General features: G+C 32.0%; 4 protein-coding genes across 5 annotated transcripts in view; all 4 read right to left on the minus strand.

Moving 5' to 3' along the window:
* Positions 1 to 7: 7 nt before the first annotated feature.
* Positions 8 to 1421, minus strand: LOC123016089 (zinc finger protein 714-like). The gene is made up of 2 exons (XM_044416316.1): positions 1216 to 1421; positions 8 to 1169 (listed from the first exon to the last, which is right to left on the minus strand). The coding sequence occupies exons 1-2, from the start codon at positions 1342 to 1344 to the stop codon at positions 231 to 233; spliced, it is 1068 nt and encodes a 355-aa protein (XP_044272251.1). The 5' UTR covers positions 1345 to 1421; the 3' UTR covers positions 8 to 230.
* Positions 1422 to 3904: 2483 nt separating this feature from the next.
* Positions 3905 to 7483, minus strand: LOC123015487 (23 kDa integral membrane protein-like). Its single transcript, XM_044415235.1, has 5 exons — positions 7361 to 7483; positions 7131 to 7319; positions 6830 to 7000; positions 4190 to 4417; positions 3905 to 4146 (listed from the first exon to the last, which is right to left on the minus strand). Exons 1-5 carry the CDS (start codon positions 7421 to 7423, stop codon positions 4081 to 4083), a joined length of 717 nt encoding a protein of 238 aa, XP_044271170.1. The 5' UTR covers positions 7424 to 7483; the 3' UTR covers positions 3905 to 4080.
* A 2808-nt stretch (positions 7484 to 10291) lies between these two features.
* On the minus strand, positions 10292 to 13632 carry LOC123014149 (23 kDa integral membrane protein-like). Its single transcript, XM_044413083.1, has 5 exons — positions 13480 to 13632; positions 13249 to 13437; positions 13025 to 13195; positions 10635 to 10868; positions 10292 to 10585 (listed from the first exon to the last, which is right to left on the minus strand). Exons 1-5 carry the CDS (start codon positions 13540 to 13542, stop codon positions 10529 to 10531), a joined length of 714 nt encoding a protein of 237 aa, XP_044269018.1. The 5' UTR covers positions 13543 to 13632; the 3' UTR covers positions 10292 to 10528.
* A 2313-nt stretch (positions 13633 to 15945) lies between these two features.
* The window catches only part of LOC123010511 (superoxide dismutase [Cu-Zn]-like), a 9970-nt gene continuing 7666 nt past the window's right edge, over positions 15946 to 18249 (minus strand). For both annotated transcript variants that reach the window (XM_044407464.1, XM_044407456.1), the window contains exon 5: positions 15946 to 16152. In XM_044407464.1, the coding sequence (XP_044263399.1) occupies positions 16032 to 16152 (121 nt within the window). In that variant the 3' untranslated portion in view covers positions 15946 to 16031. The remainder of the gene's footprint in view (positions 16153 to 18249) is intronic.

The raw sequence follows: 18249 nt of genomic DNA on the forward strand, positions 1-18249 counted from the left end.
TTGAAATGTGTCACAGGGGGAATGAGCAAATTGAGTAATTTTTGTAAAGAAAATTTCGTTGTAAATACATAGAAAATGTTTTTTAACCGGTTAAAATGCTCTACGACGAGTAGTTTTCGTAATGACTTTTTAGAATACTAAAGCTTCTTCTTTTTTCAATGTTCAGAGGGAAAAAAATTGTAAATAAAGTTTTTCGAATAATTTTTTTTATTTACAAATTTTTTATCAATTCACTCGATTTTCTCCTCCCCCCTGTGACACACCCTTTGATGTTTGGCCAAATTCCCCATCGTCGTGTACTGCTTCCCGCACTCATCGCACGTCAACTTAACATTCCTTCCACTGTGTTTAACAAAGACATGTCTATCGAGACTCGACTTGTCCCTGTACCCCAGGGGGCACTGCGTGCAGAAAAACTCGCGCTCCTTATTCTGGTGCCTCCTGATATGCTTCTCAAGCGTGGCCTTCAACGGGAACTTCACCCCACAAATGAGACACACGTAATTCCTCTCGCGGACATGCACCAACATGTCGTGTGTCTTCAGAGTCCCCCGATCCGTGAACGCCTTCCCGCACTTCTCGCAGATGTGGGCCCGGGGGTGCGTGTGGATGCGCCGGTGCTTCACCAGCACCGTCCTCCTCTTGAACGCCTTGTTGCAGTAGTTGCACACGTGGCGCTTCTCGGGGCTGTGCACCTCCAGGTGGTCCTTCAGGTAGGACTTCTTCGTGAAGCCCACCCCGCAGACGTCGCAGACGTTCTTCTTGTGGGTCTCCAGATGCGCCGCGTAGGCCTCCCCCGAGTCGACGACTTCGCCGCAGATCTTGCACTTGCACTCGGCGGGGGGCGCGATCTCGTCGAAGTCGATCACGGTGATGTTGTGGGTGAGCACCAAGTGCGACTGAATGGCCCCCTTGTCCAGGAAAATCTCCCCGCATTCGGGGCACGTGAACGTGGCCACTTCCTCGAACTCGGGCTTTGCCTCTTCCACTTTGATTGTGATGAAGTCGTCCGGGGGCTCACTTTCGCTCAATTGCGACTCACAGCTGGAGAGGAGGGCCCGGATTTGGCTCTCGTTCTCCTCGTAGATGGTTTTGAGGTTATAAAAATCGACGATGATTGTGGAGCAGTTCTGGCAAATGTACGGCGATAAACCGTCGTCTTTGTCAACCTAAACACCGAAAATCAATAAAATGAACGAAATTTAACGGTTTTACCTCGAATTTTGTCGTATTTGTTAAAATATCACGTAAGGTTATGCCTTGGTCAAAGGCGTCGAATAAGTTGTGCATTTGTTCGTCGGCACTTAAACACACACGACACTTGTTATAAACGTTAAATTCCATTTTAAAATGATTTTTTAACAATTTTTGCACGATTTTTAGGTTGACATTTGGTGCACAAAGCCGAATCACTATGGGGAATTTCGGATTCAAGGTTGGTACCGAAAGCAAATAAAATAAAAAAACATTATTTTCATTAGAAAATTTAAATTTAAATTATTTAAACAATTTGTATACAAAACGAATCACAGAAAGAATTAAACATTTTTCGGTAATGTTAAAATGTGCACAAGTCCGAACTACAATAGTGAATTTTGGATTTAGTGATTGGTACCGAAAGCAAACGTTTGTGTTGTTTGTAAAAGAGATAAAATAAAATAACAAATCCTTGGTCTTGGACTTTGCGTCCCGATGTGTTATTTCAAGCCACAATTTGTTATAAAAAACATTTTTTAATTGACATTTTCTTTTTCACTAGATGTCATTTAACGTTGGTAACAGAATCCCCCAAAAAATAAATAAATCTTTTATTGCACACTGACAAACTTATTTATATAACACGAAGCCCTTTAGAGAATTAATTATTGCTGAAAAAAAATCGTTATTATAAATATAAAGATGTTTTTCTTTAATTCAAACAAGCGTTCAAAATTTATTACTTTTTTGGAACTGGTTAAAATGCTCTACAACGTGTAGGTTTCAATATTTTATCAGATTTTGGGCGTTTTCTGATGAATTTTTAAAGTACTAAAACAAATTCTTCTTTTTTCGGTGTTCAAATTGAAAAAAAAAACAGAAGGATGATAAATTGAATGATTTTTGTACAAAAAAATTCGTTATTGTAAATAAAACTTTTTTTAAATTTAAACAAGCTCCAAGACTTGTTTTTTTTTTTGAACCGATTAAAACGCTCTAGGACGTGTAGTTTTCGAGATTTTGAACTTTTCTGTGGTGAAAAAAAATTCTTTTTTTCATTATTCAAACAAAACAAAACTAATTCAGTCTGCTGAATTACAGAAAGAGAAAATTGAGTGACTGAAAAAAAAAACATTATTGTAAATATTTTAGTTACTGGTTAAAATGCTCTACGGCGAGTAGTGTTCCAGATTTTGATACACTTTGAACGTTTTGTAATGACTTTTTAGAATATTAAAACTTTTTTCAGGGTTCTAAGAGAAAAAAAATTGAAATGTGTCACAGGGTAACATGTGACACTTGTTATAAACGTTAAATTCCATTTTAAAACGGTTGTTTACCACTTTTTGCACCATTTTTAGGTTGACATTTAGTGCACAAGGCCGAATCACTATGGGAAATTTCGGATTCAAGGTTGGTACCGAAAGCAAATAAAATAAAAAAACATTATTATGATTAGAAAATTTAAATTATTTAAACGAAACCTTGATTCGTATACGTCACACGCCCTTTAAATAAAGAATTAAACATTTTTCGGTAATATCAAAGTGTGTACAAGTCCGAACTACAATAGTGAATTTTGGATTTAGTGATTGGTACCGAAAGCAAACGTTTGTGTTGTTTGTAAAAGAAATAAAATAAAATAACAAATCCTTGGTCTTGGACTTTGCGTCCCGATGTGTTATTTCAAGTCACAATTTGTTATAAAAAACATTTTTTTAATTGACATTTTCTTTTTCACTAGATGTCATTTAACGTTGGTAATAGAATCCCCCAAAAAAACAACAAATGTTTAAATAAATCTTTTATTGCACACTGACACACTTATTTACATAAAACGAAGCCCTTTAGAGAATTAATTATTGCTGAAAAAAAACTGTTATTGTAAATAGAAAGATGTTTTTCTTTAATTCAAAGAAGCGTTCAATATTTGTTACTTTTTTGGAACTGGTTAAAATGCTCTACAACGTGTAGTTTTCAATGTTTTACCAAATTTTGGGCGTTTTCTGATGAATTTTTAAAGTACTAAAACAAATTCTTCTTTTTTCGGTGTTCCAATTGAAAAAAAAACAGAAGGATGACAAATTAAATGATTTTTGTACAAAAAAATTCGTTATTGTAAATTAACACTTTTTTTAAATTTAAACAAGCGTCAAGACTTATTTTTTTTTACCGATTAAAATGCTCTAAGACGTGTAGTTTTCGAGATTTTGAACTTTTGTGGTGAAAAAAAATTTTTTTTTTTCATTATTCAAACAAAACAGAACTAATTCAATCTGTTGAACTACAGAAAGAGAAAATTGAGTAACTTTGGAAAAAAATCGTTATTATAGATATTTTAGGTACTGATTAAAATGCTCTACGCCATATTTTGATACACTTTGAACGTTTTGTAAAGACTTTTTAGAATACTAAAAACTTTTTTCAGTGTTCASAGAGAAAAAAAAATTGAAATGTGTCACAGGGGGTAACATGTGACACTTGTTATAAACGTTAAATTCCATTTTAAAACGATTTTTTACAACTTTATACACGATTTTAGGTTGACATTTGGTAACGTCAAGTGTGCACAAGGCCGAATTACTATGGGAAATTTCGGATACAAGGTTTTTCTTTTTCACTAGATGTCATTTAACGTTGGTATTAGAATCCCCCAAAAAAACAACAAATGTTTAAATAAATCTTTTATTGCACACTGACACACTTATTCATATAACACGAAGCCCTTTAGAGAATTAATTATTGCTGAAAAAACCAAAATGCAAATGAAGTTGGTTCGGTGACCTGCCCCTTGAGTGGGTCAAAGGAAACACGGAAACACCCCATTTGTCAGTAGACGAAAATGTGTTTCCTTTGGTCGTAAATATCCACAATGGTCTCTTCTCATTTTTCCCCGCTTTCGTTTTTTATCGTGTGTGCCAACCAACAGGCCAAAATAACCCCAACGATCTGAAATTTTATGAAAAAAAATTTTTTTCGTCAATGAAATTACCTGAATGAAGGCGATTCCGATTCCCACCCCGATGAGGATGTTGGTGTTTTCGTGGATTTTGATTTTGAGTTGGTCGTAGCAGCCGGTTTCGTATAAATATTTGCCTCTGGCGACGTTAATGCAGTAGGAGTTGAGGGTGGAGGAGAGCTCGTCGTCCACGTGGCAGCAGGAGTAGGGCAAGGGCTGGCCCTGCCAGTCGTCGGGGCCCTCCACTCCGCAGCATTTCAGCTAAAGGGCAAGTTTGGAAAATTTGTACAAAAAAAGGTAAAAAAATTAAAAGTTGACTCAAAGAATGGCATTTTTTAATACTTTTTAAACGAAATAAAAAATAATAACAGGTTGAAATTTGATGAACATGCAATAGTAAACAACATGACCTTAACAATGTGATATTTGAGGTGGAAGGGCATAAATTGGACTCAAATTTGAAAAATAAGAGAAAAAAATAGAAAAAAAATATTCAAATGGTTTCAAAAAGTCAAAAGCCTGTAATAAACTTAAAACAATAAATTTTATAGAAAAATAATAAATTCTATCATTTAAAAAATGCAAAAACTCAAACATTGTGAAAAAAATTCTTTAAAAAATTGCAATTTTGTAAACAGTAAACTACAAGACTTTAAAATCGTGACATTTGGGTTTAAAGGCCAAAAATTGTATTCACATTTGAAAAAGACAGAAAAAAAATTATAAGAACAGTTCTGTTTTATTGATTTTGAAAGACCTAAAATTGCTAATTCACTTAAAAAAATACCAAATTCTGCAGAAAAAGTGTCATTTAACATGAAAAATTAACAAATTTAAAAATAAAATATCTGACTGAACAATATTAAAAAAATTCTCTTAAAAAATGATCGAGAGTTATAGAAATAGAAAATATAAAAAAAATTGTGTTATTTTTAATAGCGATGAAATAATAAACTACATGACCTTAAAAATGTGCCATGTGCGGTAAAATACGGAAAAATTAGTACAAAAAGTTGTGTTTTATTGATTTTCAAAAACCTAAAACCTCTAATTCACCTAAAAAAATAACAAATTTTGCAAAAAATAATGAAATTTAACATAAAAATGAAGACGAAATTCAAAAATAAAAAATCTGACTCCACAATGTCAAATTATTCTTTTTTCTAATGAAAAATTTAAAAATAAAAAAATTAATCATTAGTCTAGTATGTAATAAACTAGATGACTTAAAAAATGTGACATTTGAGATAGAAGGAAAAAAATAACCTAAATTCAAAAAATACCCACACAAAAATAGGTACCAAATTTTTTTAGTCGTATTTCCCTTAAAAAAATTAAAAAATTAATTGACAAAAATACAAAAATGCTTAAAAATTTGTAAATAAAAGCAAGAAACAGGAACCTTAAAAATGCAACACTTTAACTAAAAAAGAAAAAAATTAAACCTAAATGAGAAAAATACACAAACAAAGTACAAATCTGTGTGTATCACTAAATGTGATATTAATCAAGTTACAAATGAAACCCAAATTAGAAAAACATACAAAAAAAGTACAAATGTTTTTGTTTTATTTATTTTGGAAGCTCTAAAGCCTTAAATTAATTAAAAAAATAGTGGAATTTAACACAAAAATATAAAAAAACCTGTCAAATGTAATAACAATAATAAATAATAAACTACATGACCTTAAAAATGTGCCATGTGAGGTAAAATACAGAAAAATTAGTACAAAAAGTAGTGTTTTATTGATTTTCAAAAACCTAAAACCTCTACTTCACTTAAAAAATAATAAATTTTGCAAAAATAATGAAATTTAACATAAAAATGAAGAAAAAGTCAAAAATAAAAAATCTGATTAAACAATGTCAAATTATTCTTTTTTCTAATGAAAAATGTAAAAATAAAAAAATCAATCATAATTGATAGTCATAAGTATGTAATAAACTAGATGACTTAAAAAATGTGACATTTGAGATGAAAGGAAAAAAATAACATAGGTAAATTAAAAAAATACCCACACAAAAATAGGTACCGAAATTTTTTTTGTTGTTTTTCCCTTAAAAAAATGAAATTTGACAAAAATACAAATTCAAAAATTAAAAAAATCTACAAAAATGTTTAAGAATTTTTAAATAAAAGCAAAATAAAAAACAGAAAACTACATGTTTTTAAAAATGCAACACTTTAACTAAAAAATTAAACCTAAATGAGAAAAATACACAAAAAAAGTACAAATACACAAAGCAAATTTGACAAATAAACACAAATTCAAAAATTAAAAAAATCCACAAAAATGACAAAAAATTCTTTTAAAAATACTTGAGAATTTGTAAATAAACGCAAAATAAAAAACAATAAACTACATCACCTTAAAAATATAACACTTTGGCTAAAAAAAAAGAAAAAAATTGGATCCAAATTAGAAAAATACACAAAAAAACACAATTTTTTTTGTTTTATTTATTAGCTTAAAAAATAGTGCGATCAAACCCAAAAAAAAAAATAATCTGTCTAAATATTGAAAAATTGTTTTAATACACCACATGACCTTAAAAATGTGGTACCAATCAAATGTCGCCACTAAATGAGTGACATTAATCAAGTCACAAATGAAATGGCGATAAAACAAAATAGCATCGTCACAGCCGCCCTAGAATAGTAAAATAGTTTACCTTCAAGTGCGCGTTGTCCCACGAAATCTTATCCATTTCATTTTTCGAGTAATTTTCAAGCGATTTTTTCAGCGCGTTTTTCAGCGCATCCCCAAAATCATTTTTGTAAATCGCTGCAACGACTCCGACCGCCATTTCGACGAAAAATATGACCAAAAGACAAACAGCAAACTGAAATAATTTAACACAAAATCATAAATTATAGATTTTGACACAAAATCGATTCCGACAATGTATTCACAGTCACACACAATTAAATTAACAAAAAATCAATTTGTTGATTTTTTATTAAAAAACTCACCGCAATTAGGAGCTTGTAGGACTCGCGGATTGCCCCAAAACAGCCCAAGAAGGCCACGAGAAAAACAATCGCCGCCACAACAATTAAGACAATCGGCGGGGCCAAAATCTCATCTTCCATGAAATACTTGAAATCGCCGACATCTGACAACACCAAGGCTCCCGCGATGATAATCCCAATTCCTGAAATCTGCTGAAAAATTATGAAATTTCGCCTGAAAATTGACTTACGGCGAAAATCAGGTTGAAAATAAATAAAACGTATTTAATGAAGCTCATTTCGCAAGACTCCATCACGAAAGTGGTTTTTTTTTGGTGTTTTAGTCAAGCACGCGAAGAGAAAATCGCGACCAAGTCCACACTTTGTGATCAACTAAATGCTTGGAATTTTCTATTGGCGTTTACAACATTCTGTTTCTATAGCAGCCCCTAAATTGGCCGACAAGTCATTAAATAAAAACACAATTGGAACAAGGGGTTATAACCGCGTGGACATTAAAGCGAAGTGCATGAGGCACTTTATTATTAAAGAAATTAGTATTTTTATGGGTTTTAAGAGAAAAGTTGGGAGATTTGTGACCAAATAACTCGCTTATTACTACACAAAAATGACAAAAAATGACTACACAAAAATACATACTAAATGCTTTGTTTTGTTGTTTCTACCATAAAAAATTTAACAAAAAAACTGAACACAAAGTCAAAAATTAAAAAAAATCACAAAAATGCCAAAAAATTCTTTTAAAAATACTCAAGAATTTTTAAATAAAAGCAAAAAAAAGAGTAAACTAATGTAAGGTGGAATTTAACACAAAAAAATCTGTCTAAATGTAAAAAAATGTTTTAATAGTAATAAACTACATGATCTGTAGTATCTTAAAAATGTGCCATGTGAGGTAGAAGGGCAAAAATTCTTCTAATTCACCTGAAAAAATTACAAATTTTGCAAAAAAAGATCATTAAAGCGAAGTGCATGAGGTACTTTATTATTAATGAAATTAGTGTTTTTATGGGTTTTAAGAGAAAAGTTGGGAGATTTGTGACCAAATAACTCGCTTATTACCACACAAAAATGACAAAAAATGCCTACACAAAAATACGTACTAAAAGCTTTGTTTTGTTGTTTGTACCATAAAAATTTACAAAAAATTTAAACACAAATTCAAAAATTAAAAAAAATCACAGAAATGCCAAAAAATTCTTTTAAAAATACTCAAGAATTTTTAAATAAAAGCAAAATAAAAAACAGTAAACTAATGTAACACTTTAACTAAAGATGAACAAAATTGGACCCAAATTAGAAAAATACACAAAAAAAGTATAAAACTTTTTGTTTTATTTATTTTGGAAGCTTTAAAGCCTCAAATTAACTTAAAAAAATCGTGGAATTTAACACAAAAAAATCTGTCTAAATAAAAATAAAATGTTTTAATAGTAATAAACTACATGATCTTAAAAATGTGCCTTGTGAGGTAGAAGGGCAAAAATTATTGAAGCCTTTCAAAAATACAGAAAAATTAGTACAAAAAGTTGTGTTTCATTGATTTTCAAAGGCCTAAAACTTCTGATTCACCTGAAAAAAATACAAATTTTGCAAAAAAAAATGTGAAATTTAACATAAAAATGAAGAAAAAATTGAAAAATCAAAAGACATTAAAGCGAAATGTATGAGGTACTTTATTATTAAAGAAATTAGTATTTTTATGGGTTTTAAGAAAAAAAATTGGAGATTTGTGAATAAATAACTTGCTTATTACTATACAAAATTCAATTATTATTATTTGGTAAAAAATGCCCTCTAAAAGGTTTCAACGGAATTCAAATCGGGTAATTCTAGTGGCCACTTCAAAGAATTTCTGTATTTTTATAACAAAATCGACGCAAATTTGTAAAATTCTGGTTAAAATTGGTATTAAACGACTCTCGATATTCTACATCGTTTCAATAGTGACTAAATCGGATCATTTTGGTGGATGTTAGCACGGATATTACATTTTGTCACTCAAAATCCTCTCTTTTATTCTATAACAATTTTTTTCTATTATTATTTAGCAGTCAGACTAAAAAATTGTCCTAAAGGATTTCGATAGAGTTCAAATAGGGTGGTTTCGGTGGCCATTTCAAAAAATTTGTAAGATTTTCTATTGCAAAACTGTATCTTTGTTAAAACAAGATAGAATTACCAAAAAAAAAACGGATTTCTCAATTCAATTATGACCAAATCGGGTCATTTTGATGGATGTCACACAAATCTTACTTTTTATCACTCAAAGAGCTCGCTTTTACTAAAATAACATTTTTTTTATTTAACATATTCTGAAAAATGTCGATTTCAATAGAATCGAAATCGGGTGATTTCAGTGGCCATTTTTTATCGCAAAATCGACACAACTCCATTTAAAATGTAAAAAAACGGGAGATCTGATTATTTTACCTGAAAAAATTTGATTTCAATCGTAAAATTAAAAAAAAAATGAAACAAGACTAGTAGGTGCAATTACACGTCCTTTTTTATTTTATTAGAGATAAAATCTTTCGTAAATGTTTGATAATTACGACAAAAATCCATATCTAAGTAGGTCAAATGTCCCAATTTAACCGGTCGTTTACATCTAGTGGGCTAGGTTGAAGAATATGTGACGTTTTCTGTTAAAAATATCACAAGTTCTTCCATTAATAACAATATTTTTGTGTCATGACACAAAATCAATACTTTTCGAAATTTATTACTCCACCAAATTGCAAATTGGCGGATCATTGCCCTCTCAAAAATCAATTTTCGACAAATTCGTGCAAAGTTTCGTCAAAATATGCCATCAACAAGAACGTTCACCTCTCAAGTGATATTTATAACGATATCGAAAGGAAAACGAAACTTTAGATTGGTCATTATCAAGATTGACGACACGTCAAAAGCTTTAGTTTAATTGGGGGCTGTCAGAGGGGGCTGTGGAATAAATTTGGGGTGAATTAGGCTAATGTGACGTTATTTACAGCGAGAGAGAGAAAAAAAGAGAGAGGGAAATAATACACTTGAAAAAATTTGATTGTTTATTAAATACTGTTTTGTACTAAACTACGCTATAAATAGATAGATATGTATCTAAATGCCTTAAATATAGATAAATATGTATCTAATTGCCTTAGATATTAAATAGGAAGTAAGAAATTAAACAATTATTTGCTTTTATTTGATGGATAAGAGGTACAGCCGCATGCATTGAAAATGTCGCTTATTTTATAAAAACGAATTTTTCGCCAACTATTCACTTTTCGGTAATTGAAACACTTTATTTATGCAAAATCAAGTTCAAAAAACCTCGGAAATGATCATAATTTCGTTCCTTACAATGTACAGTTGATTGCTTTGAAAAATACCGTGGTGTGTTTTTTCCCGAATTAATCTTTATTTTTAACTGCTGAGGCCAACCAACAGGCCAAAATAATCCCAATCACCTGAAAAAACAATTTTTTTTATTGTTTTTTTTTGGGTGGGGGTAATTACCTCAACAAAAGCAATTCCGATTCCAACGCCAATCAAGATCTTCGCGGCCGATTCGGCCTTGTCTTGCAGTTGGTAAAAACACCCATCGACGTACAAAATCTCGTCTTCGGGTTTGGCAGCCCTGCAATGGTGGGCCTCCGGGGGGGCCACCCCTTCTCGAATTGCATGACAGCAAGTGACAGGACGCGTGTTTTCGGGCCAGTCGGAGGGGCCTTCCACTCCGCAACATTTCAACTACGAAAAATACATGGCACCAAATCGGGCGATTTTGCTGGATTTTGACACGGAAGGCCTCTCTTTTATACTAATAAGAATCTTGTTCTATTGTTATTTAGCAATCCGACTATAAAATTGTTCCAAATATTTCGATAGAGTTCAAATCGGGTGGTTTCGGTGGCCATTTCAAAAAATTTGCAAGATTTTCAATAGAAAAATCGATTCGAATCGGCTATATTCTAGTTTAGAAACGATGAAAATGGTAAAAAATAGGAATTTCTCGATATACGACACAATTTCAATAGTGACCGAATCGGGTTATTTTAGTGGATGATTACAGAAATGGTACTATTTGCCCCTCCAGGCAATTTCTCTGCCTATAAGTTTTTTTTATTTGAATTATTTAGCAGTCAGACTGGAAAAAAAAGTCCGAAACAATTTCAATAGAGTCAAAATCGAGTGATCTCAGTGGCCACTTCAAAAAATTTGTGTATTTTTAATGCAAAATTGACACAAATCTGTTAAATTCTAATTAAAAATGATATTAAATGACTTGCAATACTCTATATCGTTTCAATAGTGACCAAATCGGGTCATTTTGCTGGATGTTAGCACAGATATTACGATTTGTCACTCAAAGGTCTCTCTCTCTTATTCGAATAAGAATTTTTTCTATTATTATAGCAGTTAGACCAAAAAATTGTCCTAAACGATTTCGATACAGTTCAAATAGGGTGGTTTCGGTGGCCATTTCAAAAAATTTGTAAGATTTTCGATTGCAAAATCGATTGAAATGTGCTGTATTCTAGTTCAAAAACGATAAAAATGAAAAAAAATAGAAATTTCTGGATAGTCTACAAATTTTCAATAGTGACCAAATCAGGCTATTTTAGTGGTTGTTTACAGAAATTGTACTCTCTGCCCCTTCAGGTAATTTCTCTTCCAATATGACTCTTTCTATTTTGATTATTTAGCTGTGAGACTGAAAAAAAAATCGAAACGATTTCAATAGAGTCTAAATCGGGTGATTTCAGTGGCCACTTCAAACTATTTGTGTATTGTTAATAAAAAAATTGGCATAAATCTGTTAAATTCTAATCAAAATTGATATTAAATGACTTTCAATATTTTATATCGTTTCAACAGTGACCAAATCGGGTCATTTTGGTGGATGTTCGCACGGATATTACGTTTTGTCACTCAAAATCTTCTGTTTTATGCTATAACAATTTTTCTTTATTATTATTTAGCAGTCAGATTAAAAAATTGTCCTAAAGGATTTCGAGTTCAAATCGAGTGGTTTCACTGGCCATTTCAGAAAATTTGTGAGATTTTCAATTCAAAATCGATTCAAATCTGCTTATTCTAATTTAAAAACGTTAAAAAATAGAGATTTCTCGATTTTCTACACAATTTCAATAGTGACAAAATCAGGTGATTTTAGTGGCCACTGTCAGAAATTTGTAACATTTTCATCAACATATTTTACATCGTTTCAATAGTGACCAAATCGGGTCATTTTGGTGGATTTTACGTTTTAACACTAAAAAAGCATTCAGAGACTAAAAAAATGTCCTAAACGATTTCAATAGAGTTTAAATCGGGTGATTTCAGTGGCCGTTTCAAAAAAATTTGTATTTTTAATGGCAAAATCGACACAAATGTCCAACATTCGGTTAAAATTGATATTAAAAACCTCAAAAACCATACTTTTTTTGGTTTTTGTGTAATAATTTTTTATCAAAGACAAAATGTCACTTATTTCTGAGACATTTGGAACAAGCTGTATACAGGGTGTTCTGTCTAAACCCCACATTAAAAGTATTGGGAGTTGGAAAAATCGCATTTATTTGAAAATTGGTACATACCTATAAACCGTTAAGTCCTTCTAAATGAGAATATTTTCAAGATGACGGCACTTCCGGTTATACCGGAAGTCGGTCTCAACTTTCTTATTTTTAATGGAAAGGTATATTTTTTTCTGAGTTTTTGGATTAATCGGGTTATTTTAAGGAAGTTTTCATCAGCTTTCCCTATACCTAAATTTAGCCGTTTTTGAAATATTTGGAGTTTTTCAAAAATTTTTGGATTTGCACCTTCCACTTTAAAAATCGGTAACTCTGCCATTTTTTAATATTTTAAATTCGTGTTTTTGAGTAAAAATCGGACTTTACTTTAGTTTGTAGGTTGTTCCAGGCGACTCGATCCGATTTGCTGTTCTCAAACCGCTGCATCGAACTCTTCATGATGTCCTTCATGGACATTTGGAAGTCGTTTTTGTAGACAGCGGCCGCAATTCCCACCGCGAGTTCGATGATCAAAATAATGAGCAAACAGAGCGCAAACTAGAAAAAAAAATATCATGATGGGGGCCCCAAACCCGCAATTGCCTTTTTACAGCCATGAGCATGTAGTAGGACTCCCTGATAGCCCCATAGCACCCCAAAGAGGCCACCAGAAACACGATGCACCCCGCGACGATGAGCACCACCGGCGGGGCCAAAATGCGCCCCTCCATGAAGTGCTCGAACTCGCCCACATCTGAAAGGACGAACGCTCCGGCGACGATCAGCCCGATGCCTGAAATCTGCCCAACCACACTGAAAAAAAACTGAAAAAATCCACTCACCGCGAAAATTAAATTGAAAGTGAACAAAATGTACTTGACGACGCCCAATTCACACGTCTGCATCTTGGGGTGGTTTCTTCGCAACTTAGCCCAACTTCGAATGAAGCGAGGGTTTGGGGGCTCGGGATTGGTCAGAAAGTGTTGTGGTTGGCGTTTGTTATGGCAACGGGAGACGGTTTTGTGACCTTTTGCCCGATCTTATCTCGATTTTTTTACGGGGTGACCTAATTTGACCCCTGGAAAATATTCCAAGAAAATCGCAATTTTTTTTGTTAATAATTGAGGAGGGTTGAGGAACAATCGAGGGTCACCACCCTTAATTGATTCGTGTGTGGAACTATAAATTTTTGATTGGAAAACAAATCGAGAATTTTTTTTGATCAAAGTAGGCTATGATTTTGGAAATGTCATTATACTGGGAGACAATAAAAATGCATCGACATTTATTAAGTCATTTAGTTTATTATTGCTTCAAGTATTTCTTTTAATTTTCTGACAAAAAAATTTTTCTTCAATTGAGTCCAAATCAGGTGATTTCAGTGGCCACTTCAAGGAATTTGTGTATTTTTAATCTCAAAATTGACACAAATCTGTTAAATGCTAGTTCAAATTGATATTAAATGATCTTCAATATTCTATATCGTTTCAATAGTGACCAAATCGGGTCATTTTGGTGGATGTTAACACAGATATTACGTTTTGTCACTCAAAAGTCTCTTTCTTATTCTAATAAGAATTTTTTTCTATTATTATTTAGCAGTCAGACTAAAAAATTGTCCTAAAGGATTTCGATAGAGTTCAAATAGGGTGGTTTCGGTGGCCATTTCAAAAAATTTGTAAGATTTTCAATAGAAAAATCGATTCAAATCGGATATATTCTAGTTTAGAAACGATGAAAATGGTAAAAAATAGGAATTTCTCGATATTCTACACAATTTCAATAGTGACCAAATCGGGTTATTTTAGTGGATGTTCACAGAAATCGTACTATTTGCCCCTCCAGGCAATTTCTCTTCTTATAAGATTTTTTTCTATTTTAATTATTTAGCACTCAGACTGAAAAAAAAATCCGAAACAATTTCAATAGAGTCCAAATCGGGTTATTTTAGTGGCCACTTCAAAAAATTTGTGTATTTTTAATGCAAAATTGACACAAATCTATTAAATTCTAATTAAAAATGATATTAAATGACTTCAATACTCTGTATCGTTTCAGTAGTGACCAAATCGGGTCATTTTGGTGGATGTTAACACATATATTACGTTTTGTCGCTCAAAAGTCTCTCTCTCTTATTTTAATAAGAATTTTTTTCTATTATTATTTAGCAGTCAAACTAAAAAAATGTCCTAAACGATTTCGATAGAGTTCAAATCGGGTGGTTTCGGTGGCCATTTCAAAAAAATTTCAAGATTTTCAATTGCACAATCGATTCAATCCCCTATATTCTAGTTTAGAAACGATAAAAATGGTAAAAAATCGGAATTTCTAGATTTCTAGATATTCTACACAATTTCAATAGTGACCAAATCGGGTCATTTTAGTGGATGTTTACAGAATTTGTACTCTTTGCCCCTCCAGACAATTTCTCTTCTTGTAATAAGATTTTTTCTATTTTAATTATTTAGCAGTCAAACTGAAAAAAACATCCGAAACGAATCCAATAGAGTCCAAATCGGGTGATTTCAGTGGCCACTTCAAAGTATTTCTGTATTTTTAATCGCAAAATTGACACAAATCTGTTAAATTTTAGTTAAAATTGGATTGATGTTAAAACAAATTTTACGTTTTGACACTCGAATGCCTCAGTATTTATAAGTAACAAGTTTTTTCTAGCATTCAAAGTCTAAAAAAATATCCCAAACGATGTTAACAGGGTTTAAATCGGGTGACTTCAGTGGCCGTTTCAAATAATTTTTGTATTTTTAACGGCAAAATCGACTCAAATCTTCATCTTCAAAATTTTTTGATGATTTTGGAAATTTTGAAATTTGGTTGTGGTATTGTTGATTTATTACGTCATTTAGTTTATTATTCCTCACTCAAGTTTTTTGTTTTTTGATTTTCTAACAAATTTTTTTTTCGTGGGCACGAATTAGGTCACCGCTTGTTAGGCTCAATGTAGGGCAAGTTAGACCTTAAAATCGATAGCGAAAGCAAATAAGAAATTTACTACTAATTCATTGGGTTCTTTGTGTCCAATTTTAACATTTGTTGGGTGAATTATTGATTTTGTAAACAGTGTAGTTCTCAGAAAGGTGTTTCATTGTTCCTTAAATTAATTTAAGTTCAAGGATTGACATTCCGACGGGGAATTTTCAAGATTGTGATCGGACTTGGAAAAATTTGAATAATTTCAACGAAAATAAGAACGTTTTATGCAATGTAATTATTTTTTATGACGAGTGACGGTCATTAATCATACTTTTTTATGTGTGAAATTGTGGTAAAAAAATACAAAATCAAACCTGTGTTAAAAATTTATTACAATTAAATGTTACAAATTAAGAAATTTAAAATTTTTCAGTGTCCCACTTATTTTGTCTTGAAAATTTTAAAATATTACATTAACTAACACAGTGTACAGTCCAGTAAATAACAGGAAATAACTTCCGGTTGTAGAAATTGCACTGTTGCCTTTTCCTTCTCCTTCGGGGCAAGCCTCAGTCCCATCTCTGAGAAAAAAAAGTTTAATTACAATTTATTGTAATTGAAATTACAAAGTAAGAAGCAAAAAATGTCCACAATTCAAAATTAAAAAAAAATTATAACACGCTATGTGAACTTTTGTACATTTAACGACAAAAACAATGTCATGCACACATTAATTTTGACGGCGACTGTACATAATAACAAAACAGACTCAAAATTACTATAACGATGTGATTAAAAAACCTCTAAATCCCTAAATACAAATTTTTAGCCCAATTTTGAAAAATTATACTAACTATGCAAAAATCCAATTGTGATAAAATGTACGTACGAATGTGTAAAGTTAACTTTTGCCTGAATTCAAATTTAACCCTTTGACACCAAAATTTAAAAAAAATTAGAGTTAAGTTAGCTAATTTTTTGGGGCTTCAAACAAAATACCAAATTTGGACGATTTAAACCCACTGATAGCCCCGAAAATTTCCAAAAAGCTGTTACAAAGCCTTTCGTGCATCAAAACTCAAAATTATTATAAAGATTTGGTTAAGCACGTTCTAAAACCCTCAAATACCAAGTTTCATCAAAATCGATAAATATTTAGCTTTAGCCCAATTTTGGAAATTTCAAAATTTTTGAAAATTGTTTAAATTGACCAAGTATGTATTCTGACACGCCCTTTCGGAATACACAAAGATAATTGTTTTTCAAAACTGGGTTAGGTCTGTTTGGACCAAAATTTTGCAAATTTGGGTACTAAGTTAGCCCAAAAGTTTTTAATTTTGTCAGATATTAACTCATTTAAATGAAATTTTCGTGACACATTTTTGGGACTTGAAACAGCCACCACACCAAATTTAAACGCTCTAGACCAACTGGAAGCCCCCTTGATAGCCCTAAAATTTTATAAAAACTTGCAACGTAGCCTTACGTGATCCAAAACACAAAATTATTATTAGGGTGTAATTAGGCGCGTTGTAAGGCCCCCAAAAAACAAGTTTCATCAAATTCGGCAAACATTTATCTTTAGCCCAATTTTGTAAATTTCAAAATTTTGAAAAATTGTTTAAATTAACAGAATAATCCGATTCCGACTAAATTTGCACCAAGTATGTATTCTGACTCGCCCTTTCGGAAAACACAAAGAGAACTGTTTTTCAAAGCCGGGTTAAGACTGTTTGGACCAAAATTTACCAAAACTGGGTACTAAGTTAGCCCAAAAATTTCTAATTTTTTCAAATATTATCCCATTTAATTGAAATCTTGGTGACACACTTTTGTGATTTGAAACAGCCACTATAACAAATTTGAACGCTCTAGACCAACTGGAAGCCCCCTTGATAGCCCCAAAATTATCAAAATTTTGCCACGTAGCCTTACATGAGCCAAAACACAAAATTATCATTAGGGTGTGATTAGGCACGCTGTAAAGCCCCCAAAAACCAAGTTTCATCAAATTCGGCAAACATTTATCTTTAGCCCAGTTTTGGAAATTTCAAAATTTTGAAAAATTGTATAAATTGAGAGAATAATCCGATTCTGACGAAATTTGCACCAAGTATGTATTCTGACTCGCCCTTTCGGAAAACACAAAGAGAACTGTTTTTCAAAACTGTGTTAGGGCTGTTTGGACCAAAATTTACCAAATTTGGGTACTAAGTTAGCCCAAAAATTTCTAATTTTGCCAAATATTATCCCATTTACATGAAATTTTGGCGACACATTTTTGTGGCTTTAAACAGCCACCACGCCAAATTTAAACGCACTAGACCAACTGGAAGCCCCCTTGATAGCTCCCAGAATTTTTAAAGTCTTGATACATAGCATCACGTGAACCGAAAGACAAAATTATCATTAGGGGTGATTAGGCACGTTGTCAAGTCCCCAAAAACCAAGTTTTATCAAATTCGAAAAAAATTTAGTTTTAGCCCAATTTTGGAAATTTCAAAAAATTGTCAAAATTGACAGAATACTCCGATTGCGACGAAATTTACYCCAAGTGTGTATCCTGACCCGCCCTTTCGAAAACGATTTTTCAAAATCGGATTTGGACCAAAGTTTGCTAAAATTAGGTACTAAGTTAGCCCCAAAAAAGCAAACAATTGTGAATGAATTCGAAATTG

Source organism: Tribolium madens, unplaced genomic scaffold (genome assembly GCF_015345945.1).
Source record: "Tribolium madens isolate multiple individuals breed KSU strain unplaced genomic scaffold, Tmad_KSU_1.1 Scaffold_19;HRSCAF=116;Tcas5.2_LG9, whole genome shotgun sequence".
In the NCBI taxonomy this organism is placed as follows: Eukaryota; Metazoa; Arthropoda; class Insecta; order Coleoptera; family Tenebrionidae; genus Tribolium; species Tribolium madens.

What these genes read in the sequence shown, in the direction of transcription:
- LOC123016089 (XM_044416316.1), bottom strand. Translation starts at nt 1,344, where the DNA reads ATGGAATTTAACGTTTATAACAAGTGTCGTGTGTGTTTAAGTGCCGAC. An exon ending in CAAATACGACAAAATTCGAG is followed by an intron (nt 1,170 to 1,215) that starts GTAAAACCGTTA and finishes TTCGGTGTTTAG; the next exon opens with GTTGACAAAGACGACGGTTT.
- LOC123015487 (XM_044415235.1), bottom strand. Translation starts at nt 7,423, where the DNA reads ATGGAGTCTTGCGAAATGAGCTTCATTAAATACGTTTTATTTATTTTC. An exon ending in GGGACAACGCGCACTTGAAG is followed by an intron (nt 4,418 to 6,829) that starts GTAAACTATTTT and finishes CTTGCCCTTTAG; the next exon opens with CTGAAATGCTGCGGAGTGGA. An exon ending in TCGGAATCGCCTTCATTCAG is followed by an intron (nt 4,147 to 4,189) that starts GTAATTTCATTG and finishes ATAAAATTTCAG; the next exon opens with ATCGTTGGGGTTATTTTGGC.
- LOC123014149 (XM_044413083.1), bottom strand. Translation starts at nt 13,542, where the DNA reads ATGCAGACGTGTGAATTGGGCGTCGTCAAGTACATTTTGTTCACTTTC. An exon ending in CTTTCAATTTAATTTTCGCG is followed by an intron (nt 13,438 to 13,479) that starts GTGAGTGGATTT and finishes GTGGTTGGGCAG; the next exon opens with ATTTCAGGCATCGGGCTGAT. An exon ending in GGAACAACCTACAAACTAAA is followed by an intron (nt 10,869 to 13,024) that starts GTAAAGTCCGAT and finishes TATTTTTCGTAG; the next exon opens with TTGAAATGTTGCGGAGTGGA.